At 38.9% G+C, this 17,766-nt stretch overlaps 1 protein-coding gene across 2 annotated transcripts in view; it reads right to left on the reverse strand.

Annotated features, from left to right (window-relative positions):
- Nucleotides 1-17,766, reverse strand: part of LIN28B (lin-28 homolog B) — a 94,452-nt gene that overhangs the window by 35,077 nt on the left and 41,609 nt on the right. For both annotated transcript variants that reach the window (XM_053938871.1, XM_053938870.1), the window contains one exon: nucleotides 2,600-2,784. In XM_053938871.1, coding sequence (XP_053794846.1) covers nucleotides 2,600-2,784 — 185 coding nt within the window. The remainder of the gene's footprint in view (nucleotides 1-2,599; nucleotides 2,785-17,766) is intronic.

Below are 17,766 nucleotides of genomic sequence, written 5' to 3' on the forward strand. Positions count from 1 at the left end.
CTTATGTTATAAACCTAATGTGGCCCACAGCAATGCCAAAGGGGAAATATTATCACAGCAAAGTCCCCACAGCAACAATACTGCAAATTACAGGGACCCTGAATCTACCATGGAAGCCTCACAAAATCCACCAACATTGGTAGTCTCAGAGTCAGGAGGTTTTTTTCCTCCCTCTCTGTACATATTGCTGCTTTTCCCTTTTTTCTCCCCCCGTCTTTGCTATCTCTAACTCCTCTCAGTAATTAGAGTAACAGAATCCATTCAAATGGGATCCAGACAAAAAGATGCACCGAGGCTGGGCTCTCACATTCTTACATTGGTAACATAAAAAGAGATGGACACAAGAAGTTGGAATTAGCTTTCATAAATGGAGGCAGTTCTCAGTACAACAGCAATCTTCAAGAAACTTTTCACTAGACATGTTGGAGGTGCACCTTTTTTATTGTTTAGGCATTCAAAACCAATTTTCCTTCAAGCAAAGACACTGCTTTTCACTGAGTGATAATGTCAATGCTACTTCAAACATTTCAAATTTCAGCTTTTTTTGGTGTCTTATGACTTAAGTGTAAGAATTCTGAGACAGAAGTGGGTAGATGTTTTTCCCCACATTTTCACATTCAAATTAATTCAAATTAATTTTAAATTTTCCCTTTTTTTTAAAGGCAAGTGAACATTAGAGAGTACACTGTCTCATAGATCAGCCCCCCACACTGTTTTTCAGGGCATATCTGTTCAATTTTTTCTATGCTTCAGCTATGAAAAAGCATGACTGAAAGCAGAATTCATCTCATTTCATTTCAGAGACTTGTAAGGGAAGCATCTACAGGATTAGAGCTAGGATCCCTTTGTGGTCCCTGAAAAGGAACAGCAGTAAGGTAAGATTCAACACCAAGATTTTATGTGCTTTCCTAGGATGAGATGAATTCCACTTGGAAAGTACTGCTTCCCCCTGCATGTACTACAGTGTGTACTACAGATTGCTCAAATCCCTGCCTCTTTCAATATGTAGTCTTCCCTGACTGCCTACAACCAGCCCATTTAAATTTCAAGGTTTCTGAAGCAAGGATTGTCTTCCTTCATATACATGTGCAACAAATAGGTAAACAGGATCACACCAGCATGACTGTGGCCTTTATTTGCTGCCAAAGTATGAAACATCAAGAAGAGTAGTAATGCTAATACCTTAAACAGATTAGCAATTAGAATTCATGAAAAAAACCCCATCATTTAAATAAGAATAATACTGAAAATCTATGGCGAAAGAAAAAAAAAAAAAAAACAAAAACCAAACAAACAAAAACCCCACACACAAAACCAGCCATTGCATGTGACATGACTCTATAAGGCCAGACATGGAGAGCAATCAAAAAGAAAGCTCTGTCCAGCTTACAAAGTCTCTCCTTGTAGTGGTTATGGACTCTGATCTGTTACAGCAGCAATAAATTTTGTTTATGGCTTTTAGCTTTTACAAAGAAAGTGAAAGAGGGACAAATATCATGTTGTCTTCAGTCCTTAACTAAAAAAATTTTACAAACGGGGTGGGGGGGACCAAAAAAGGGCCTTTTGACAGAGGTGAGGATAAGTGGAGTTCATCTGTAGTTAGTAAAGGTTCCTGATCCCAAATTTCTCAAACCTGGGCTACATTGCCTTTCCAGCTGACCCTCTCTTTCCTAAGCTACTCTTTGCTTCAGAATGTGCAAGGAAGAGAGCCATCACCTCTCAGTCAAGCCATACATTAAATACTGCAGGCAGGACCTAGCTGTTTAGATGTTCTTACTAGGATCTTCACAAAGTATGTATTTCCCTTGGCCTCAGTAATTATAGCTACTGGGCTGGGCAACAGCGTGAGAAAAAAAGGGTGAATTCACCTAAACAAATAAATAAATAAATAAGCTTTTGAGCAGGAAGGCTGTCCTTGGTGAACTAGATGCAGGTGGCTTTGTAGTGAAGAGGATTCAGAATTTCTTCAAACCATCAGAAGTAGAAAATAAAGGGCAACAGTGCAGTGCAAGTCAGACTGCTGCACTTGTGTAGAGAGAAGTGCAGCAATCAAACTTAACCTGAAATTTGTAAAGCATTATTACAACAGCCCCTCAGACCACCAGGAATTAAAACCTTTGGAAATACCTTATATTCTGTTCACTAAGTAAAAATATAATTAACCAAATGATATACATCTCAACCCTTACTGCAGCACCTACTTTTTTTTCTATATAAAACTACTGATGCAGTTTAATGATAGTTTTGATAGTCGATTTAGCATGCGCAATTCTCACCCAAACATTACATTATTTCACCTGTATTCAGACTGACCTCTCTCTCCAGTCTAACAGCAAGCAATATCTTCAAAATAATATTATATTCCTCTGCAGGCTCCCTCTAATTTAATAAAACCTTCTCAAGTAAAACTAATCAATGGGTGATTGATGTAGTTGTATAGACACAGCTTTAACAAAATTACTAAGCTACATGTAAAAGCCAAATTTGCATAGAAGGGTTTCCTTTCAAAAACAAACAAATAAATGCTGAAAACATAATTTCAAGAAAAACTTGCAAAGAAAAAAAAAAGGGGGGGGGAATAGCAAAGTAAGGTAATTACCTATCTCCCTTTGGTTTTCTTTTTTGTACTGTCTTCCCTTTGGGTCGTCTTTCACTTCCTAAACAGGGGCTCCCACCAGGGCCTGTTACCCGTATTGACTCAAGGCCTTTGGAAGATTTCTTAAAAGTAAATTCCACAGGTTCTCCTTCTTTTAGGCTTCTAAATCCTTCCATGTAAAGCTTGCTCTGTAAATAGGAAAAATACTCTTGGTTACCATTGCCTTAAAAACAGGATTTACATTTATAATCAACAGGACAGATTACCCCATCTACCATCCTACAACACATACAAGTAGAGTAACAGTTTCCTCTGCATGAACTGTAGCAGATGATACTACAAATTATAGTCCTGGATACACTGAAAACCCCATTCAACACCAAACAAGTAAAAAGAATTTATTTTCAGTATCAGCAAAACTGAAATAACATTTTTCTTTTCCATGATGAATGCTATAGAAGAAGAAAAAGAAATGCTGTATTCTTAAAACCCTTAAAAATTCTTAACAGGTGTCAGGAAGTGAAAATGTCTGGAAAGAGAGCAAATGTTCACTTCAGAGCAAATTAATTTATGATGGAAGTTTTAATAATTTGCATTCTTTATATCTGAGACATGGGTCTCCTGCTCTGAAAATAAATCAAACATACAGCAAGCATGAGAGGCAGGACGAAGGCACTCTGAACAAAGTCTGCTGACATGGGCAATTCAAATATCCTTAGTGAGCTGCTGAATTTCTGTTGACTACACCAAAAATCTTATCTACCTAGCATGATTTATGTATGGGTTTGTATTTTCATTCACAAAAAAGGAATTTTTATCATCAGGGCAAGTGAAATAAATACTGATAAATATTTTCATATTATACTGCAGTAGAAAAATCTTGGACAAGCTGAAGTCAACAGGAGCTTACCAGTGATTCTGATACAATGAAAATTTTCATCACGATTCCAAAGAAATTATGTACAATAGTAAGTAAACATTCAAGGATAAATCTGATTAATCAAACTCTTAAATAAAATTATCATCAAGTTAAATGACAGGGAGGCTTTTGAGGGTAGTGGAGATAAAGTGGTTGCACTACACTTTTATTTTAGAAATTACATGGTACATGAATGAGATCAGTTGGACTCACAGAGAATATCACAAAATACCTCAATTTACACACATTTAGAGGTCCTTCAGTAGAGTTATAACACATATTTTCTTCCTTTGCTCATGAATTCCTCAGAGGAAAGAGGAAAAAAATGTATCTTGACTGATTCTCAGTCCATTCTCTAACATTCACTTGGCTGAACTATAGAGTCAAGAAGGAAATCTTCACTGCAGGTGCCATCTCAAATCAGTCACATATCAAAAAAAAGCCAAGTGACACACAACTTGCATCTGTTACTTGACAAGTGCAACTAGGAACATGTACAAATCAGATGGCAATCCCTGACATGGGGTCCCTGTAACCATTCATAGGAGGTCTGCAGCACCAAGACACTGTTTTAGCAGAGCACAAGAACTGACACCTACACAGTTCATAGTTTCCACACAAAGAGGGAGCTGGTTTCTTCACCAGGATGCACAGAGAACAGGACCAAGAGCAACAGCAGCTCCTCCGGAGCTGCTACAGAGCAAACTAGTTTCAGACAAAAGAAGAAATTACTCACTATAAAAAGAATTAAAGAGAGAAGCCCAAAGTAATAGTTCCTTTTGCTGGAAATAGTGAAGACTCATCTTGCCAGGGCACTAAATAACCCAATCCAAGGCCCTGCTTTCAGCAAGACATTCAACCAGATGAAATCAAGAGGAGCCTTCCAACCTAGGCTTTCCTGTGATTCTGATATCTTAACCCAGTGCTGGTGAGACTGGAGAACAGGATTACAGTTCCTGGCTCTGCAGCACCACTACCTTGGGGCACCTGTGTCACTTCTCCATGTTTTTCTGAAGATGGGTGCCACCGCAAAGTCTATTTTTCACAGCACTAATAGGCTAAATTACAAATTATAAAATAATTTGAAATACTTATTTTAATGAAATCATGTGAAAACACATATACCTCAACTTCCTGAAACCCCAAGTTCTCAGTGCACCCAGCACAAGACACTACTGCTGCTGGTCTGACTGAGTGGCTCAGTGCTTATAAGTTTTCCAGCAGCCAAAAGTAACCAAGAACACAGCTTCACTCTTTAGGACAAAGGCTGATTTTGCTTATCCAGTAGTGCAGCTCTAGTAGACATGGCTCTCACACACAAATGTAACAGTGTGAAACACAAGACAAATTGCTGATTTTATAGGCTAGAGGTTGAGCACTATTCAAAAGGTGGGGGGAATAGCATGGGAGGGCTGTGGGACACATGAAAGAAGAAATATATAATATCTGTTCCCTGAATCATTAGCTTGGCTTTTTTAAAAAGTAAAAATTTAAGGCATGAAAAAATAAATATGCAAATGTTCTTACTAATGCAACTGGAGGACAGTAATTGTACACAAACCAATGAAATAAACCACCCAGGAGGGCAGCATTATTTCAAGCAAGCTCTCTACTTCGAAATGCCTGTATAGCAATAAGGGGATCTTCGCCACAACGAAGAAACATCCAAGTTCAGAATAGGCCAAAAGAAGACACCACCAGTCCTCAACTGAAACAACACACACTGCCTGTGGCATGAGTCTGTCTCTAGGTCCATCCACAACTCTTCAGTCTTCTGTGGCCATCAGGGAAATCTTGATGAAAGGAAAGAACTGAACAATGTGTATTCTGTCCTAAGATAAGCCCACAGCTGAATGTTCCAAAACCAGACAATCAGTACAACACAGATGGGTGCTAATCACAAGGGAACCAAGTAGCAAGCCCTTATTTTCCTGCAATACTCAACACAGCATGGATGCTTGTCTACTTGTTTAATTACAACTTAATGAAGATACAGTTAAGTCTCAGTAAAAGTTATGCTTTTTTTCCTGAGTTTCACCATTGTTAAAAAATGCTAAAAGGTTAACATCTGATACACATAACATTGTCTTCTACTTTACCTCAAAATAAATACTTGATTAAAATGTAACTTAAAGTAGGGCATTATTACTATTCTAGAATGTTTTTCTTTTTCTCATTTCACTGTTATCAACAGAACTTGATTTCTAAACAAAGCACTCTATTTACAAGAGATTTTTAAACATTTAAAAGCCTAAGAAAAGCAACAATCATGCTTTCATGAATCACATGTTATGCAGGTGTACATTTTTGCACGTGTTTTTTTCAAGCACTTTCAACAACAAAAAACGTTGAAAAATCCCCACTTCAAATGACTTGCACAGTTCTCTCCTTGAATAGATCTCAACAGCTTTTCAATGTTAGAGATGGATTTGGTGCTGTTTGACTTACTGTGCAAATGTATAGCTCATGGTGAGATTCTCTGAGGGTGCAGTAACAATTCAAAGCCATTGTGAAAAAATGTCATTTGGAAACCAGCAAAACAAATCTAAAACCTGAATCCCTCTTAACTTGTCTAAAGAGTTGGACAAAAAATGTCTATAAAGTTGATAATTTAAAGTTGAGAGACCCAGCTCAGTATTTTCCTCACATTACTTAAACAAATAAAACTGATACAATTAAAAGCAGACAGAGTTTCAAGTCAGTGAACCATTTCTAGAGCTCTGAATGGGATGTATGGGCACACCGCCAACAAACAAAGAGGAAAAACTTAAAAGCAACATGCTTTTCCTCGTTTCTCTCTTTCAGCTGTCAGAGACTTTACTGTTATTTTTACCAGCAGTCAATACAGTGGTTTCAGACTGGAGGTTTTTTTCCTCTTTTTAAACTTGACAATTCAACAGGACCATTTATGGTGGAGTTTTTTTGGTTTGGGTTTTTTGTTTTGTTTTGTTTTTTTTAGTAGATACTCTAATGTAAAATCTCATATATCTCTGTTACAAGCAATGGCTTGGTCCAAAATGTGGCAATCTTGCAGTAGTATTGGTAGCAACAAATATAAATAGAAAACCCCATGATCACAAGCTCGTGGAAAGCATTTCCTACTACAAATCAAAAATCAAAACTTAACAAGTACAAACTGTATTAGCAAAATGGTCCCCAAAGAAAGGCACCAACTCCTGGGCAGTGTCAGGGAGTGCTTACAGCTTTCACCAGGCTCTACAAAAGAAAGGAAGTTTGGAATTAAGGATCATTACAGGGGCCCTGACTGCCTCAGATATGTGTGCATTACTTTTAATAAGTGTGGGGAGTAACTGCCTCATCACAACTTTGCCATTTCTAGTCAGGGCTGTGAACAACTGCTATTGCAGACATTAAATCCTTTAGAGGGACCAGGGGAAAAGTTATTTGGTGGCATTCTGCTTACCTCATTTATTTTCTGTATCTCTCATTTCTGACCCTTTTTATCTGGTGATTGATTGATTGCTTAGTACAATGACCAGACGCCACCAGTATGCTGAGTTTCCCAAAGTAAGAAAACTGTTTTCCCTCCAAGATTATCTACAATTAAATCCAGACATGAAGAAAAGCATATTCTAAAGCCCAACCACAATAAAGATTGTAAGAAAATCTCTCCAAAACAACCTCGTGCAGTTCCATCAAGAGCCATCAACATTTGAGTAAAGCAAGGGTACTCAGTGAGAGAACCCAGAAGTAATACAAGTTACACTTCCCACTAATGCAGGGAAGTGCCCTTCCCTGCGTTAGATCAAAACCCATGCAGAATAGTATCAGTTGCATGATACAAGTCCTGCTATGAGGACTTCTGCTGTTGACCAAAAGTTCATTATAGGAGGTTTGTGAAGACCATGTATTTTTGCAGGCAAAATGCTAAAGTACACAAAAAAAATTCACTACCCTGAACAACAGTCCCTCCAAGGGCAATGTGCAGCTTTGCTGCACTAACACAGGATTTGAAGATTGGATACTCGCAAAATACCTCAACACTGCTCCTGCTGACCCTCAAGGGCTTGTTCCTGCTCCTAGAGGCTTATCTTGCACCAAATCTGGCACTTCTTTTGGTCCTCCTCATAAGCCAATTTAACTTGCTAATCTGACAGGAAACAAACTCAGTTTAAAAAGAAGGGGGGAGGATAAGAGGAAGAGGAAACACAGATAGATTTTTGTTTTTCCAGTGAGCTAAATCTATTCACAGAGAAGTTGAACGAGCTCTAGGGCATACACAGTGGAAACAGCAACTTTTTGAGATGAGAATGTGCTCCTTAATATTTTATGTAAAAAAGCAAACTGTACAGCATTACACATTTTTTTCAAAGCTTAACATAACACAAAGTAACTTTAAAAAAGCTACAAAACACTATTTCTCAAAGATCTGAACTTTAGTCTAAGACAAGGAAGAACCATGCACGCTACGTGTATAAAATATTTATGAGAAAGAGTGAGCTACTGCAAGTAACTTTACAGTAGGGAAAGAGCTGGTATGTAGGCAGTAACCACATCCAGCTGGTACACTGCAATTTCACACCTTTATTTACTTGGAATTTGTTTTTGTCTTGAATTTCCACCATGACCGTAGTCATGTTCATAACCTTGTTTCCATTCATCATCCTGTCGCTGTCCCCACACTGTTATTTTTCTTACTAAGAAGTGTGCAAAGGTATTTATTTAACTTTTCAACAAAAGGCTCTGTCTAATTCAAAACCACCGTCCCTATACAACAGGATTTCTTCTTTCTCAATTTATGTATCTAAGAACTTCTATTAACTGCTTTAACTTTTAAGAAGTTTAAATGAATTCTAACTCAGCTTAATACTTACAGTTCTTGCTCCATCACAACTTCCAAGAAGTGATTTCTTCTGATAATCTATTCCTTTTTTGCATTACCTTTTCTCAACCCAATATCTCTCCCAAGAAAAACGTCTCTGCTAGAATGATTAGGTAATTTGCAACAATCCTCCTTTTCCTTTACTTGGGATTCAAGCTGAACCTTTTCTCTATTTAAGTCTCCAGTACTTCAGCTCACCTATGTTTACTAAACTGTTCTCTTAAATTTAAAACATGTATCTTAAAAAAATTACCAACTTTCTGTCATCTCATTTAACTTACACCAAGTAAACACAGTTCATGTTTTACCTTCATTTTTTAAACAAGCATGTTTTCTGTAGGGTCAGCAATTTCTTTCAAGCCCAAAATAACACAACTTCTATTCTGAATTACTCTTTTGGTAAGAAAAATAATGATGGTTGTGACAGAAAAAACACATTATTATTTCATAGTATTAGACATGTTATCTGTATATAAATCTAAGCTAGAGATCCACAACAAGTCTCTCATAATTCCTTCACAAAGTGATTTTTGCCAAATAGATTCTACTGTGTCCATTCTACTCTTTGTTTCCAAGGTGCCAACTTCACTGACGAAACTTTACCAATTTTCTGCATAATCTTAAGTATTTGTGTTCAAGCCATGAATGAAATTTGGCCATATTCTTGCTGTCTCTGTATCTGGTTACACATTCAGCAGCAGCTGCTCTGATTTTGTATCCTAATAAAAAGAGCCTGGATATTAAACATATCTTTTGCTTTTCCTCCTTGACCTAACCCTCTTTTCTTGCTAGAGTAAGTGTATTTTTTGTTAGTGCAGCACCCACAGAACTCATGTTCTGCTGGTAATTTTCACCCTCTTCTCCTTTTCATAGATCATTTATGCAATTCTCATTTACCCAGTTTTCCTTGTTGTGTGCTTTAATACCAGGCACGAAAATCAAACCAGTCTCTTCTCTCATTTCTTAGTTTAAGTATTCTCTCATCAGTCACCCTAGGCACACGAGAGAATTGACTCACTTCAGTCAGTTTCAAAAGGGAAGTTCCTCTTTTCCCACCAAAGCCCCATGTTGACTCAGGAAGAAAACCGTTTAGCTCTTCTTGGCAATGCCAGATTTCTGCTTCATTTCTGCTCCCTGAATCAGTTCTATGCAGTCAGAAAACCCACCAGCACACCTCAAAAGAAGCCTTGTGAATGTGCAGCCATGGCAGGTAAGGCTGTCCTATGCAGCACCTTGCCAACACTTATATCATTTCAGTGATCTCCTGAAACCACACTATTCATCTCAGATAGTTTAATCTCACACTGTTAATCCCAGACCCTCAGAAGTTCCCCCACTGAGAAGCATCTTCTTCTCTTGATGGTCTCCCAACTGTCAAATACCTCCAAGCTCCCTCCCCACAAGCACTCCCTTGCTACCAGCTGACTGTAGTGCTTTTGGAGACCCCACAGACACCCCAGGATGGGGGCCCTTTCCTTCCTTCACTCACCACTGAGCTATTCCACCCTCAGCAAGTGCAGTCACTCCATGCAACTGAAACCACCTCTTTCTCTGTCCCAAATACTCATCTGCTGTAATGCAGTTTTGCAGAAACCCGAAGGCTCTTTTCTACAAAGATTAGGAACAAACAAACATGACCTCGTATGCAATCAATAAACAGGGCACATTATCCTCTTTCTATTTTCATTAGAATAAGGATCTTTCTTCCCTGCCCCCCTCCCCCAATTTTTATTCTTCCAGGATATGAGGCCCTGATTTCCAGCTGACCAGACTCTCTAAGGCATCCTGATATTCAATCCATTTTAGTGATGCTTCCAAGTGGAAAACTTCCCAAGAGGGAAGAAAACCATCATTAGACTCTTTGGTGTACCTCTTCCCCTGACAATGTGCAATGAACTGAAAAATTCATGAGCTGCATACTTTTGCAGTGTCCACGTAGACAATAGTATTTTTCAAACCTCCTCTCTGTTAAAAAACACAAACTTCCAAGGCAGAGGTCAAAACAAGCCACTCCTGCAGCTCATCTACTACATGAAGAAAGGAGGTACCACACAGAATCCTAGACATTTTCTCTTTCTCTTCTGTGAGGAAGAAAAAAAAAAGGAAAGAAAAACAGACTGGGCCACCAGAAAATCCATAAATACCACCAAGTCCACCCCTTTAATCTCTTCCAGAATGGATACAAATACAGTGAAACCTGCAAGATGGATTTGGCTAAGAGTCTCCTGTCACATATCTCTCCTGTAGGTTTAATAGTGAGGGCAGAACATAGCATGGCTATGCTTCACTCATTGTAAAAACCACGCTGAATATACTGAAACACAGTTCTTTTCTAGCAGATCTAAAAATGAGCCAGCTTCAGTGCACATCATTCCACAGATGTGGAAATCAAAAGCACAGGAAGGCGCAATGTACAAGTCGCAGTCTGCTGCATTTTTCAAGTACTGAAAATGTACTCTGGTAGGAAGCAGAGAGTCAATGGCAGAGTTATGTCACCTAAACCACAGTTTCCTGCAGATATACTACACCTTTCTGGTGTCATTAACCATGTTTCCAGAAACAACCGCAGCGCCTCTATTTTCCATGCCTGCCCTATGATGTCTGTGACCTTCATTTCTGTGCTCCTCTGTACACCCCCGTGCACAAGAATGACAACCCCTGTGTCAAGAGATGTTTAAGCTATATAAAGGTTTCTTATCCACCTCCCTCACCACCTCCCACCATCCTAAGACACTGCATATAATTAAAAATAAATTAGGCCCAGATTGTCATCTGCTAATTCAGATGTAGCAGGATGTCTCTCTGCACATGCACCTTTCCCTTCCTCTGCATAAAAGTGGCCTGAGAGTGATGTTTTCTTACAATAGATCCTTAACATCCACCTCTGAGGAAGCTGCTCTAAACTTTTAAATTGTATACCAGCTGCAAAATGGTACCAGGAAAATTCTGAGAAAGCAGTTCATCCACCTTGTTGTAACCCCTCACATGAGAAAACTAAGTGGTTCACACTTCAGTGGTAAACAGAAGAATGGCTAACACTGTGGGCAGCTACAGGAGCCACAGGCTGACACTAAAAACCGCCTGCATTTTAAATAAATGAATCAGCAAATCAGCATACATATGGAGCCCTGAACCTCCTATTCTCATGGCAAAACATATCCCAGTTTTCCTGACCTGCCTCTTTCTTCCTGAAGCGTAGTGCAACAGGCAGCCACCAACAATTCTGCAGCCCAAAAGGGAAACAGAAGATTAGGGCAAGGGTAGCAGGGTTATGTTTGTAGATACAGGCTAACAACCAGGGCAAAAAGAATCTTACTTGTGAGCAGTAAGTTGAGGTAGGACTCTGGGGTGGTAAGGATGGAGGTAAGAGAGTGGATGGTTGTTGGATCCTGATGGAATGTAGCAACTGGACTTTCTCAACAGGCCAGGGACAGGGTGATGGAAGGGCTGGGTAATGCTAAAAATCCAGGGCTGGTACCTTACAGGGAATGGGCTAGGGCAGTGGCCTGGCTGTACACTGAAGCCAAAACTAAGCTGTGAAAAAGAAATGGTGGATAGTTACAGCATCTCTAGATTCTCAAAGCCCCAGACAAGCCAACTACACCCTCTTCCCTGTCAAGTACTGGGAGCAGAATGAAGGTTTACAGGCCAATCCTGACTTGGGTCATGCTGGCAGTCCACCCCTGCCCTTACCTCTTTTTTTCTCTTCCTCTCCAGCTGCCTATGGGCTGGAGTCTGAAAAACTGTCCTCGTATCACTTCCACCCTCTCCAGGCCCTGGGCTGAGAACAGGAGCCTGCCAGCCCAGCACAGCACCGTGACTACAACTTCACCTCAGAAACCCGAGATCATGCTGCAGAGAATACTTTCTGAAAACTACCATCAGCTGCTTTAGTGCAAAGCTCCTCCATGCTTCAATGACCTCTTCTAATTCTTCAGAGAAAAACACTGTCTGCTTGAGAGCTCCTTTGAGCCAGGGAGTGAGGGAGTAAGTGAATACCAAGTGAATGCTTGGTATTTTAGCCAACTGAGAGTAACCATGCCCTAAGCAATTCTAATATAAAAATCCATTATCTTGTAAACAGACACCTCTCTTGAACTATTCACCAGCTTTTGGGCAAACATAGTTTTCACTTTTATGGTACAGGTGTCCTTGCTTCCCACCAAGGACTCACGTTGCACTGTGCAAGGTCCTACACAAATGACAAAAGAAGCCATCCACAGGCAATACATCAATGCTGCTAAACCATTTGGAGGTCAGAACCTATATTTACCATCTATTTTTTAATTCCATTTATTTAATATGGCAATATACAAGCAAAACACAAAAATAAAATACTGGTCAGAATATATGTTTACTAAAATCAAAGTCACCATGCACACAAGAATAAAACGAGATTGTCTGACGAAATTGGTGGGGTTCAAATGTTGCCTATAAAACAAGCAATAAAAAGGCTGACATTTTTATTGGGGATGATTCGTTCTTTTCACAATATTATCTATACTGTAAAATGAAAACCCTTTTCCCTTTACAATAAAAGAAAAATTAACAGCAACATTTATACTATATTAACAATTCCTAATTTACAATTCAAGGTCCCTAGTATTTCTAGGATTCCTTAATTATGGCTTCCTTAGCTATTCTTGTACAGCAGGTTATATACATTTACTCAACTTTTAATTTTTTTTTTTTGTTAGAACAAGATAATCTAGCATGACATCAGTTCTACCAACTTATAGGCAGCTATATTTTCATTTGATACAATTTTATCAGAATTAGAAATATCTATTATGTATTCAGATATCTGAACAAAAGAACCCCTTTTGGTTTGGATGAAGAATGAGCACAAGGTTATTTTATACTTCAAACATTAATCACTTTTTCTTTTTGAGAGAAGGGAGTGGCAGATGATCTAAATACATGACAAGGTACTAGATAGCAGTGAAACTAGTAATAAAAGTCTAATTGGATGTAACAGGAAATGAGTGTCTGACTTCAAATTAAATTATATTTTTAGAAATACACAGCAGTGGGAGGAGATATCATTGAGGATTCAAAAAGTAACTTGAATGTAGCAGCCCTTTTAACTTAGTATTTGGGAGAACACTTAATTTTTAACTTTACTGTGAACTAGTTTTCTAAACAGCTGCATTTTAAAAACTGACAGAAATTGTTGGTTTGGAGCCACTTCTGTTATCAAACCTATATTCTGTTACAAAAGACACAACCTCTCAATGAAACACCTCTGAATTTACAGTGATAAAAATGAGAAAACAGCATTTGAGGCAAAACCCTTCTCAAGTAAATGGAAAGCAGATTAAAGTGATTTTTATGGAAGAGGGATAAGGACTTTAATCATAAATTATGAACTGTTTAATGTTAGCATAGGTATTAGAGAGGTACTAAGAAATGCTTGAAAAACTTTACTTTTAAAATACTGGTCTTTTACTGTGGTTATGATTATGTTTATTTAGATGGGAAGTAATTGTGAAATTGGAATATCATGCATGCAACTGCATCCATCAAATGACAATCATGTTGGCTTCAGATTGCAGAGAATACAACACTACTTAAATATTATTTGAGACTCCATTGTTGAATCCATCATTTTTATGTCCTAATTTTAGCATGCTCTGGCAAAGAATGTAAATGTTTTCTGAGGCCTCCTGAAAGAGGGTCAGACCAGCTGCAGCAGGAAGACACAAAGGGGTTCCTTAAGGACAATTGCAGTGTGCTGACACAGCTCCCATGAACACTCATGGAAGAGAGCAGACCCAGAAGTATCACTCTGCTAATTCTGAATGTGTTTGCTTTGTGGGCTGATTACACCTCAGACACGCCAGACACATCTCATTATGAAACCCAGGCAATGACTAGTTCTGATGCAGTTGTAAGGCAAACAATCCATAGGAGAAATCCTTCCAAACACATGTAATTATGGTTTATCTGCCTCACCTTGTAACACCCTTCTAACATCTGTCCTTTTTTTCAATACTAGAAGCCTGTTGTTTCACAGGGCACTGGTGGCATTTATGGCACACTCAGGTTTCCCCTGTCTGTCAGGGGCACACATCCTGGCTGACAAAGGGAGCACAAACAATGATTGAGTATATTCTCTTCCACATACCCTTTTCAGGCCAAGGGATCACAAGACCAGGCTTTTGCAGTATTTACATTTTCTTAATTTCCAAGATTTTTTTTTCTATTGTACCCATCTGTAGTAAGATTGAATCAGTCATAGTTGTATTATTCCTCCTAGTTCTGGCTGAAGACTTTTCTTCCTCATAACATTACACTTCATATTGGAGAAAAAAAACCCAGAACTAGATAAAATTGCATTTTTTTCACTACAACATATTTATGTTTCCATTCAGTCTTTTTGCTGCATTAGTGTAATGGTCTGTTCTCACAGGCAGCCATAACATCAGTGAAAGCTTCTAGCCCTCCCCTTCCCCACCCACACCAACAGCTCAGTACCACCAAAAACCTGAAATCCATAATAAACAAAATGCACCCTGAAATCTCTACCATCTGTATTACTCCTTTACAGGTCCAATAAAAGTGGCCTGCTCCCTGTGCTGTTTGCTTTTAATACCAGAAGTAAACAAATCCCAGGCTTCATTTTTATTGCACTATTTGAAAGGAAAAGCTCCAAAGACTAAAATCAGAGCTACATCATATAGTAACTATAATGCAAGAAACCCAGCTGAGTTGTGGGAAACAAAAAATTCTGAGCATTATTTCTTTTTCTAGATTCCTTTCGGTGACATATGACCATACAACATTTATTTTCTGGCTACTACGTAAGATGCAGCCATTTGTAGCTGAAAGCACAACACATTATGGAACGGAAGGGGACAGGTAATAGGTGATCATAAAAATCAAGTGAGTACAAATTAAAGTGAGAGAAATAAAAAAGGGTTAGACTTGTTAGGTGTGTGACTTTCAGCTTCATTATCATCTGTGTGCTCCTCCTTGACTGTACAAACTCAGTACTCCCTTATCACAGTTCACATACATGTGAAAACACACAGGTCATTTAAAGCCAACTCCATAACCTAGCTTCATCAAGTTGATCAATCAAACAGCAACCAAATGAAACCTTAGGCCACATAAAGTGTCCATTACGAAGTATAATAAAGGTTAGCTAGGAAGCTCTTGCTGGCAAAAAATGTGACTTGTCAGTAACTTGAGTTCTGCAGATGTCTCTTGTATCTACGACACTGTGGCAGAACAGGTATGTTGCAGTATTTAACCTCAAGGTTTATTTAAATCCAGGCAGTACCTATACTAAATGCATGTGCCCTGCAGTTCTTGCAGCAGCAGCTCCCACAGAGATATCCATTGGGAGAGGAAGAGAGCAGGATCAGGAAGACTTCTGACCAAGTGCTCAAGCACTCGTTAAATTAACTCTAATGATTATCAATAGAGTCACCTGAGCATGGGCCAACATCCATTTGTGCAGTCTTTGACTCAGTTATAGCTATAAATAGCTGTGAAGATGCAGGGAAGTAAATCAGGAACAATCATCTACGTGTGGGAATGACTCAGGCTTTGGTAAAAGATGGGAAGTGAAACTGTTATGTGAAATAGCTGTGCTCTATTTCCACCAGGTGTGGACAGCTGGTAAAACAGTTTTTAATCCAAGTCAGAATTTGCACACTCAGTCAAAGGTCATCTCCACCTTCAGGCTGGGACTCAAAGCTGCTACAGGTAAGAATGGGGATGATCAGGATATAACTGTTGTTGGTTCATCCAGGCTCCATGCACTAGGAGGGAGGAAATACAGACTCTGACTGTAGGTCCCCCTCCTGCTGTGCAAGAGGAGCCTTGAGAGCCATGGGGTTGTACAGAGGGTGTACAGGGATAAGCTGATGAGCAGACCTGCCTGCCTTGGCCAGAAGGGAACGTGAACAACAGAGGGTCTCATTTTCTCTTATAAAACACATAAAGGACAAAAGGCATAAACAGATGAGCAGGTAAGACTTTCACTAACCAAAAACAACAAAAGTATCAATGTGGTGCTATGATCTCTGGAAAAATGTTTCAGCAATTTTGGATAACACAATAAGTAGGACCAATTAGACAGGCACAGTCTAGGAAAATATTCTGTGGTAGAGCTCTTGCAAAAAATAATAATGGATTAGTAAACGCTAACATAGTGCAATTCTGTTCACTATGCTGACAAATTGAACCTGGCTTTTCGGGTATTTTGAAGGCTTAAAAAATACATTACTGATGTCTGTATCCACAAAGAAGCACTGCATTAATTCCAGAAGCTGACAACCACCTTACACAGCAGGAAGATGACAAAGCTCTGTACTACCTCTTCCATGTCAGAGAACAGAATGATTCTCCAAGAGTGGCTATGAGACTGCATGAAGAGCCAGCAGGCTGTGCAGCAATGTACCCACAGGCACTGTGACACAGAACAGCTGGTCAGGAGACTGGACACCATGGGCATGAAGTGGAATACGTTTCCACACCCTGGCAAAAAAAATTAGCACAGAAAAGGAACCACAGATAAACAACCACCTCCTCCAAGAACAGTATCACGGGCTACAGGACTGCGTAGGTCTGGTAAACCCTCTACTCACGAGCAAAATGTGCTCACGGACAGAGACAGAGGAGAAAAAAAACAAAACCAACCAAACAAAACAACACAACATTTAGGACAGTGACTAATTTTGAGACCAATCTGACATAATTTATCTCACTTTCCTAAACAGTTGAATTCAACAGATCTTCAGGACAAACAAGCAAACCAGCTTTTTTTCTTTATAGCTTACATGGTACTTTTGCACGTCCCAGACCACTTAGGTGTGACCGCTATTTCATGTGAGTAATTATTTTAAGAAAGCAAGGAAATCATAAGATTTCACGATCTGTAAAACCTGTCAGGTTTCTGCAGTTCATATAGCACGTGGGATTTCTTATGACTGGCTTTGTTCTGTAAACATGGGAATATTTTTCAGAGTTTTACAGGTGCATAAACATCTGTTATATAGACAGGCAAGATACTTTTGAGATAAGAAATTGAAAACAAAAATGTTTACAAGAAAATAGAAAGTCTAGACTGCAAAAATTTAAAGCCTTGATTGTTGTGATTTCTTATCATTAACACATATTAACTTGATTTATTTTCAGAGAAATAAGCCCCTGAAGCTAGCAACAAACACAGGAAACTTAAAAGTGAGAGAGGGGCAGCGCCAGGCAGTTAGAACATTTAAATACATAGAGAAGAGACACTATAAAAACAGATGCAGAGCTGGAAGATACATGATTTTCACAGACTCAAGACCTCAGGTTTCCCTCCTGTAAGCAACTAAAACTAGGAATACCTGAAGATGCAAGTATTAGTCCCATATCAGTAAAATATTTCTATTTTCAATTCAGCTGTTTAGAAGA

The sequence above is a fragment of the Vidua chalybeata genome, chromosome 3, assembly GCF_026979565.1.
Source record: "Vidua chalybeata isolate OUT-0048 chromosome 3, bVidCha1 merged haplotype, whole genome shotgun sequence".
Classification (NCBI taxonomy): domain Eukaryota; kingdom Metazoa; phylum Chordata; class Aves; order Passeriformes; family Viduidae; genus Vidua; species Vidua chalybeata.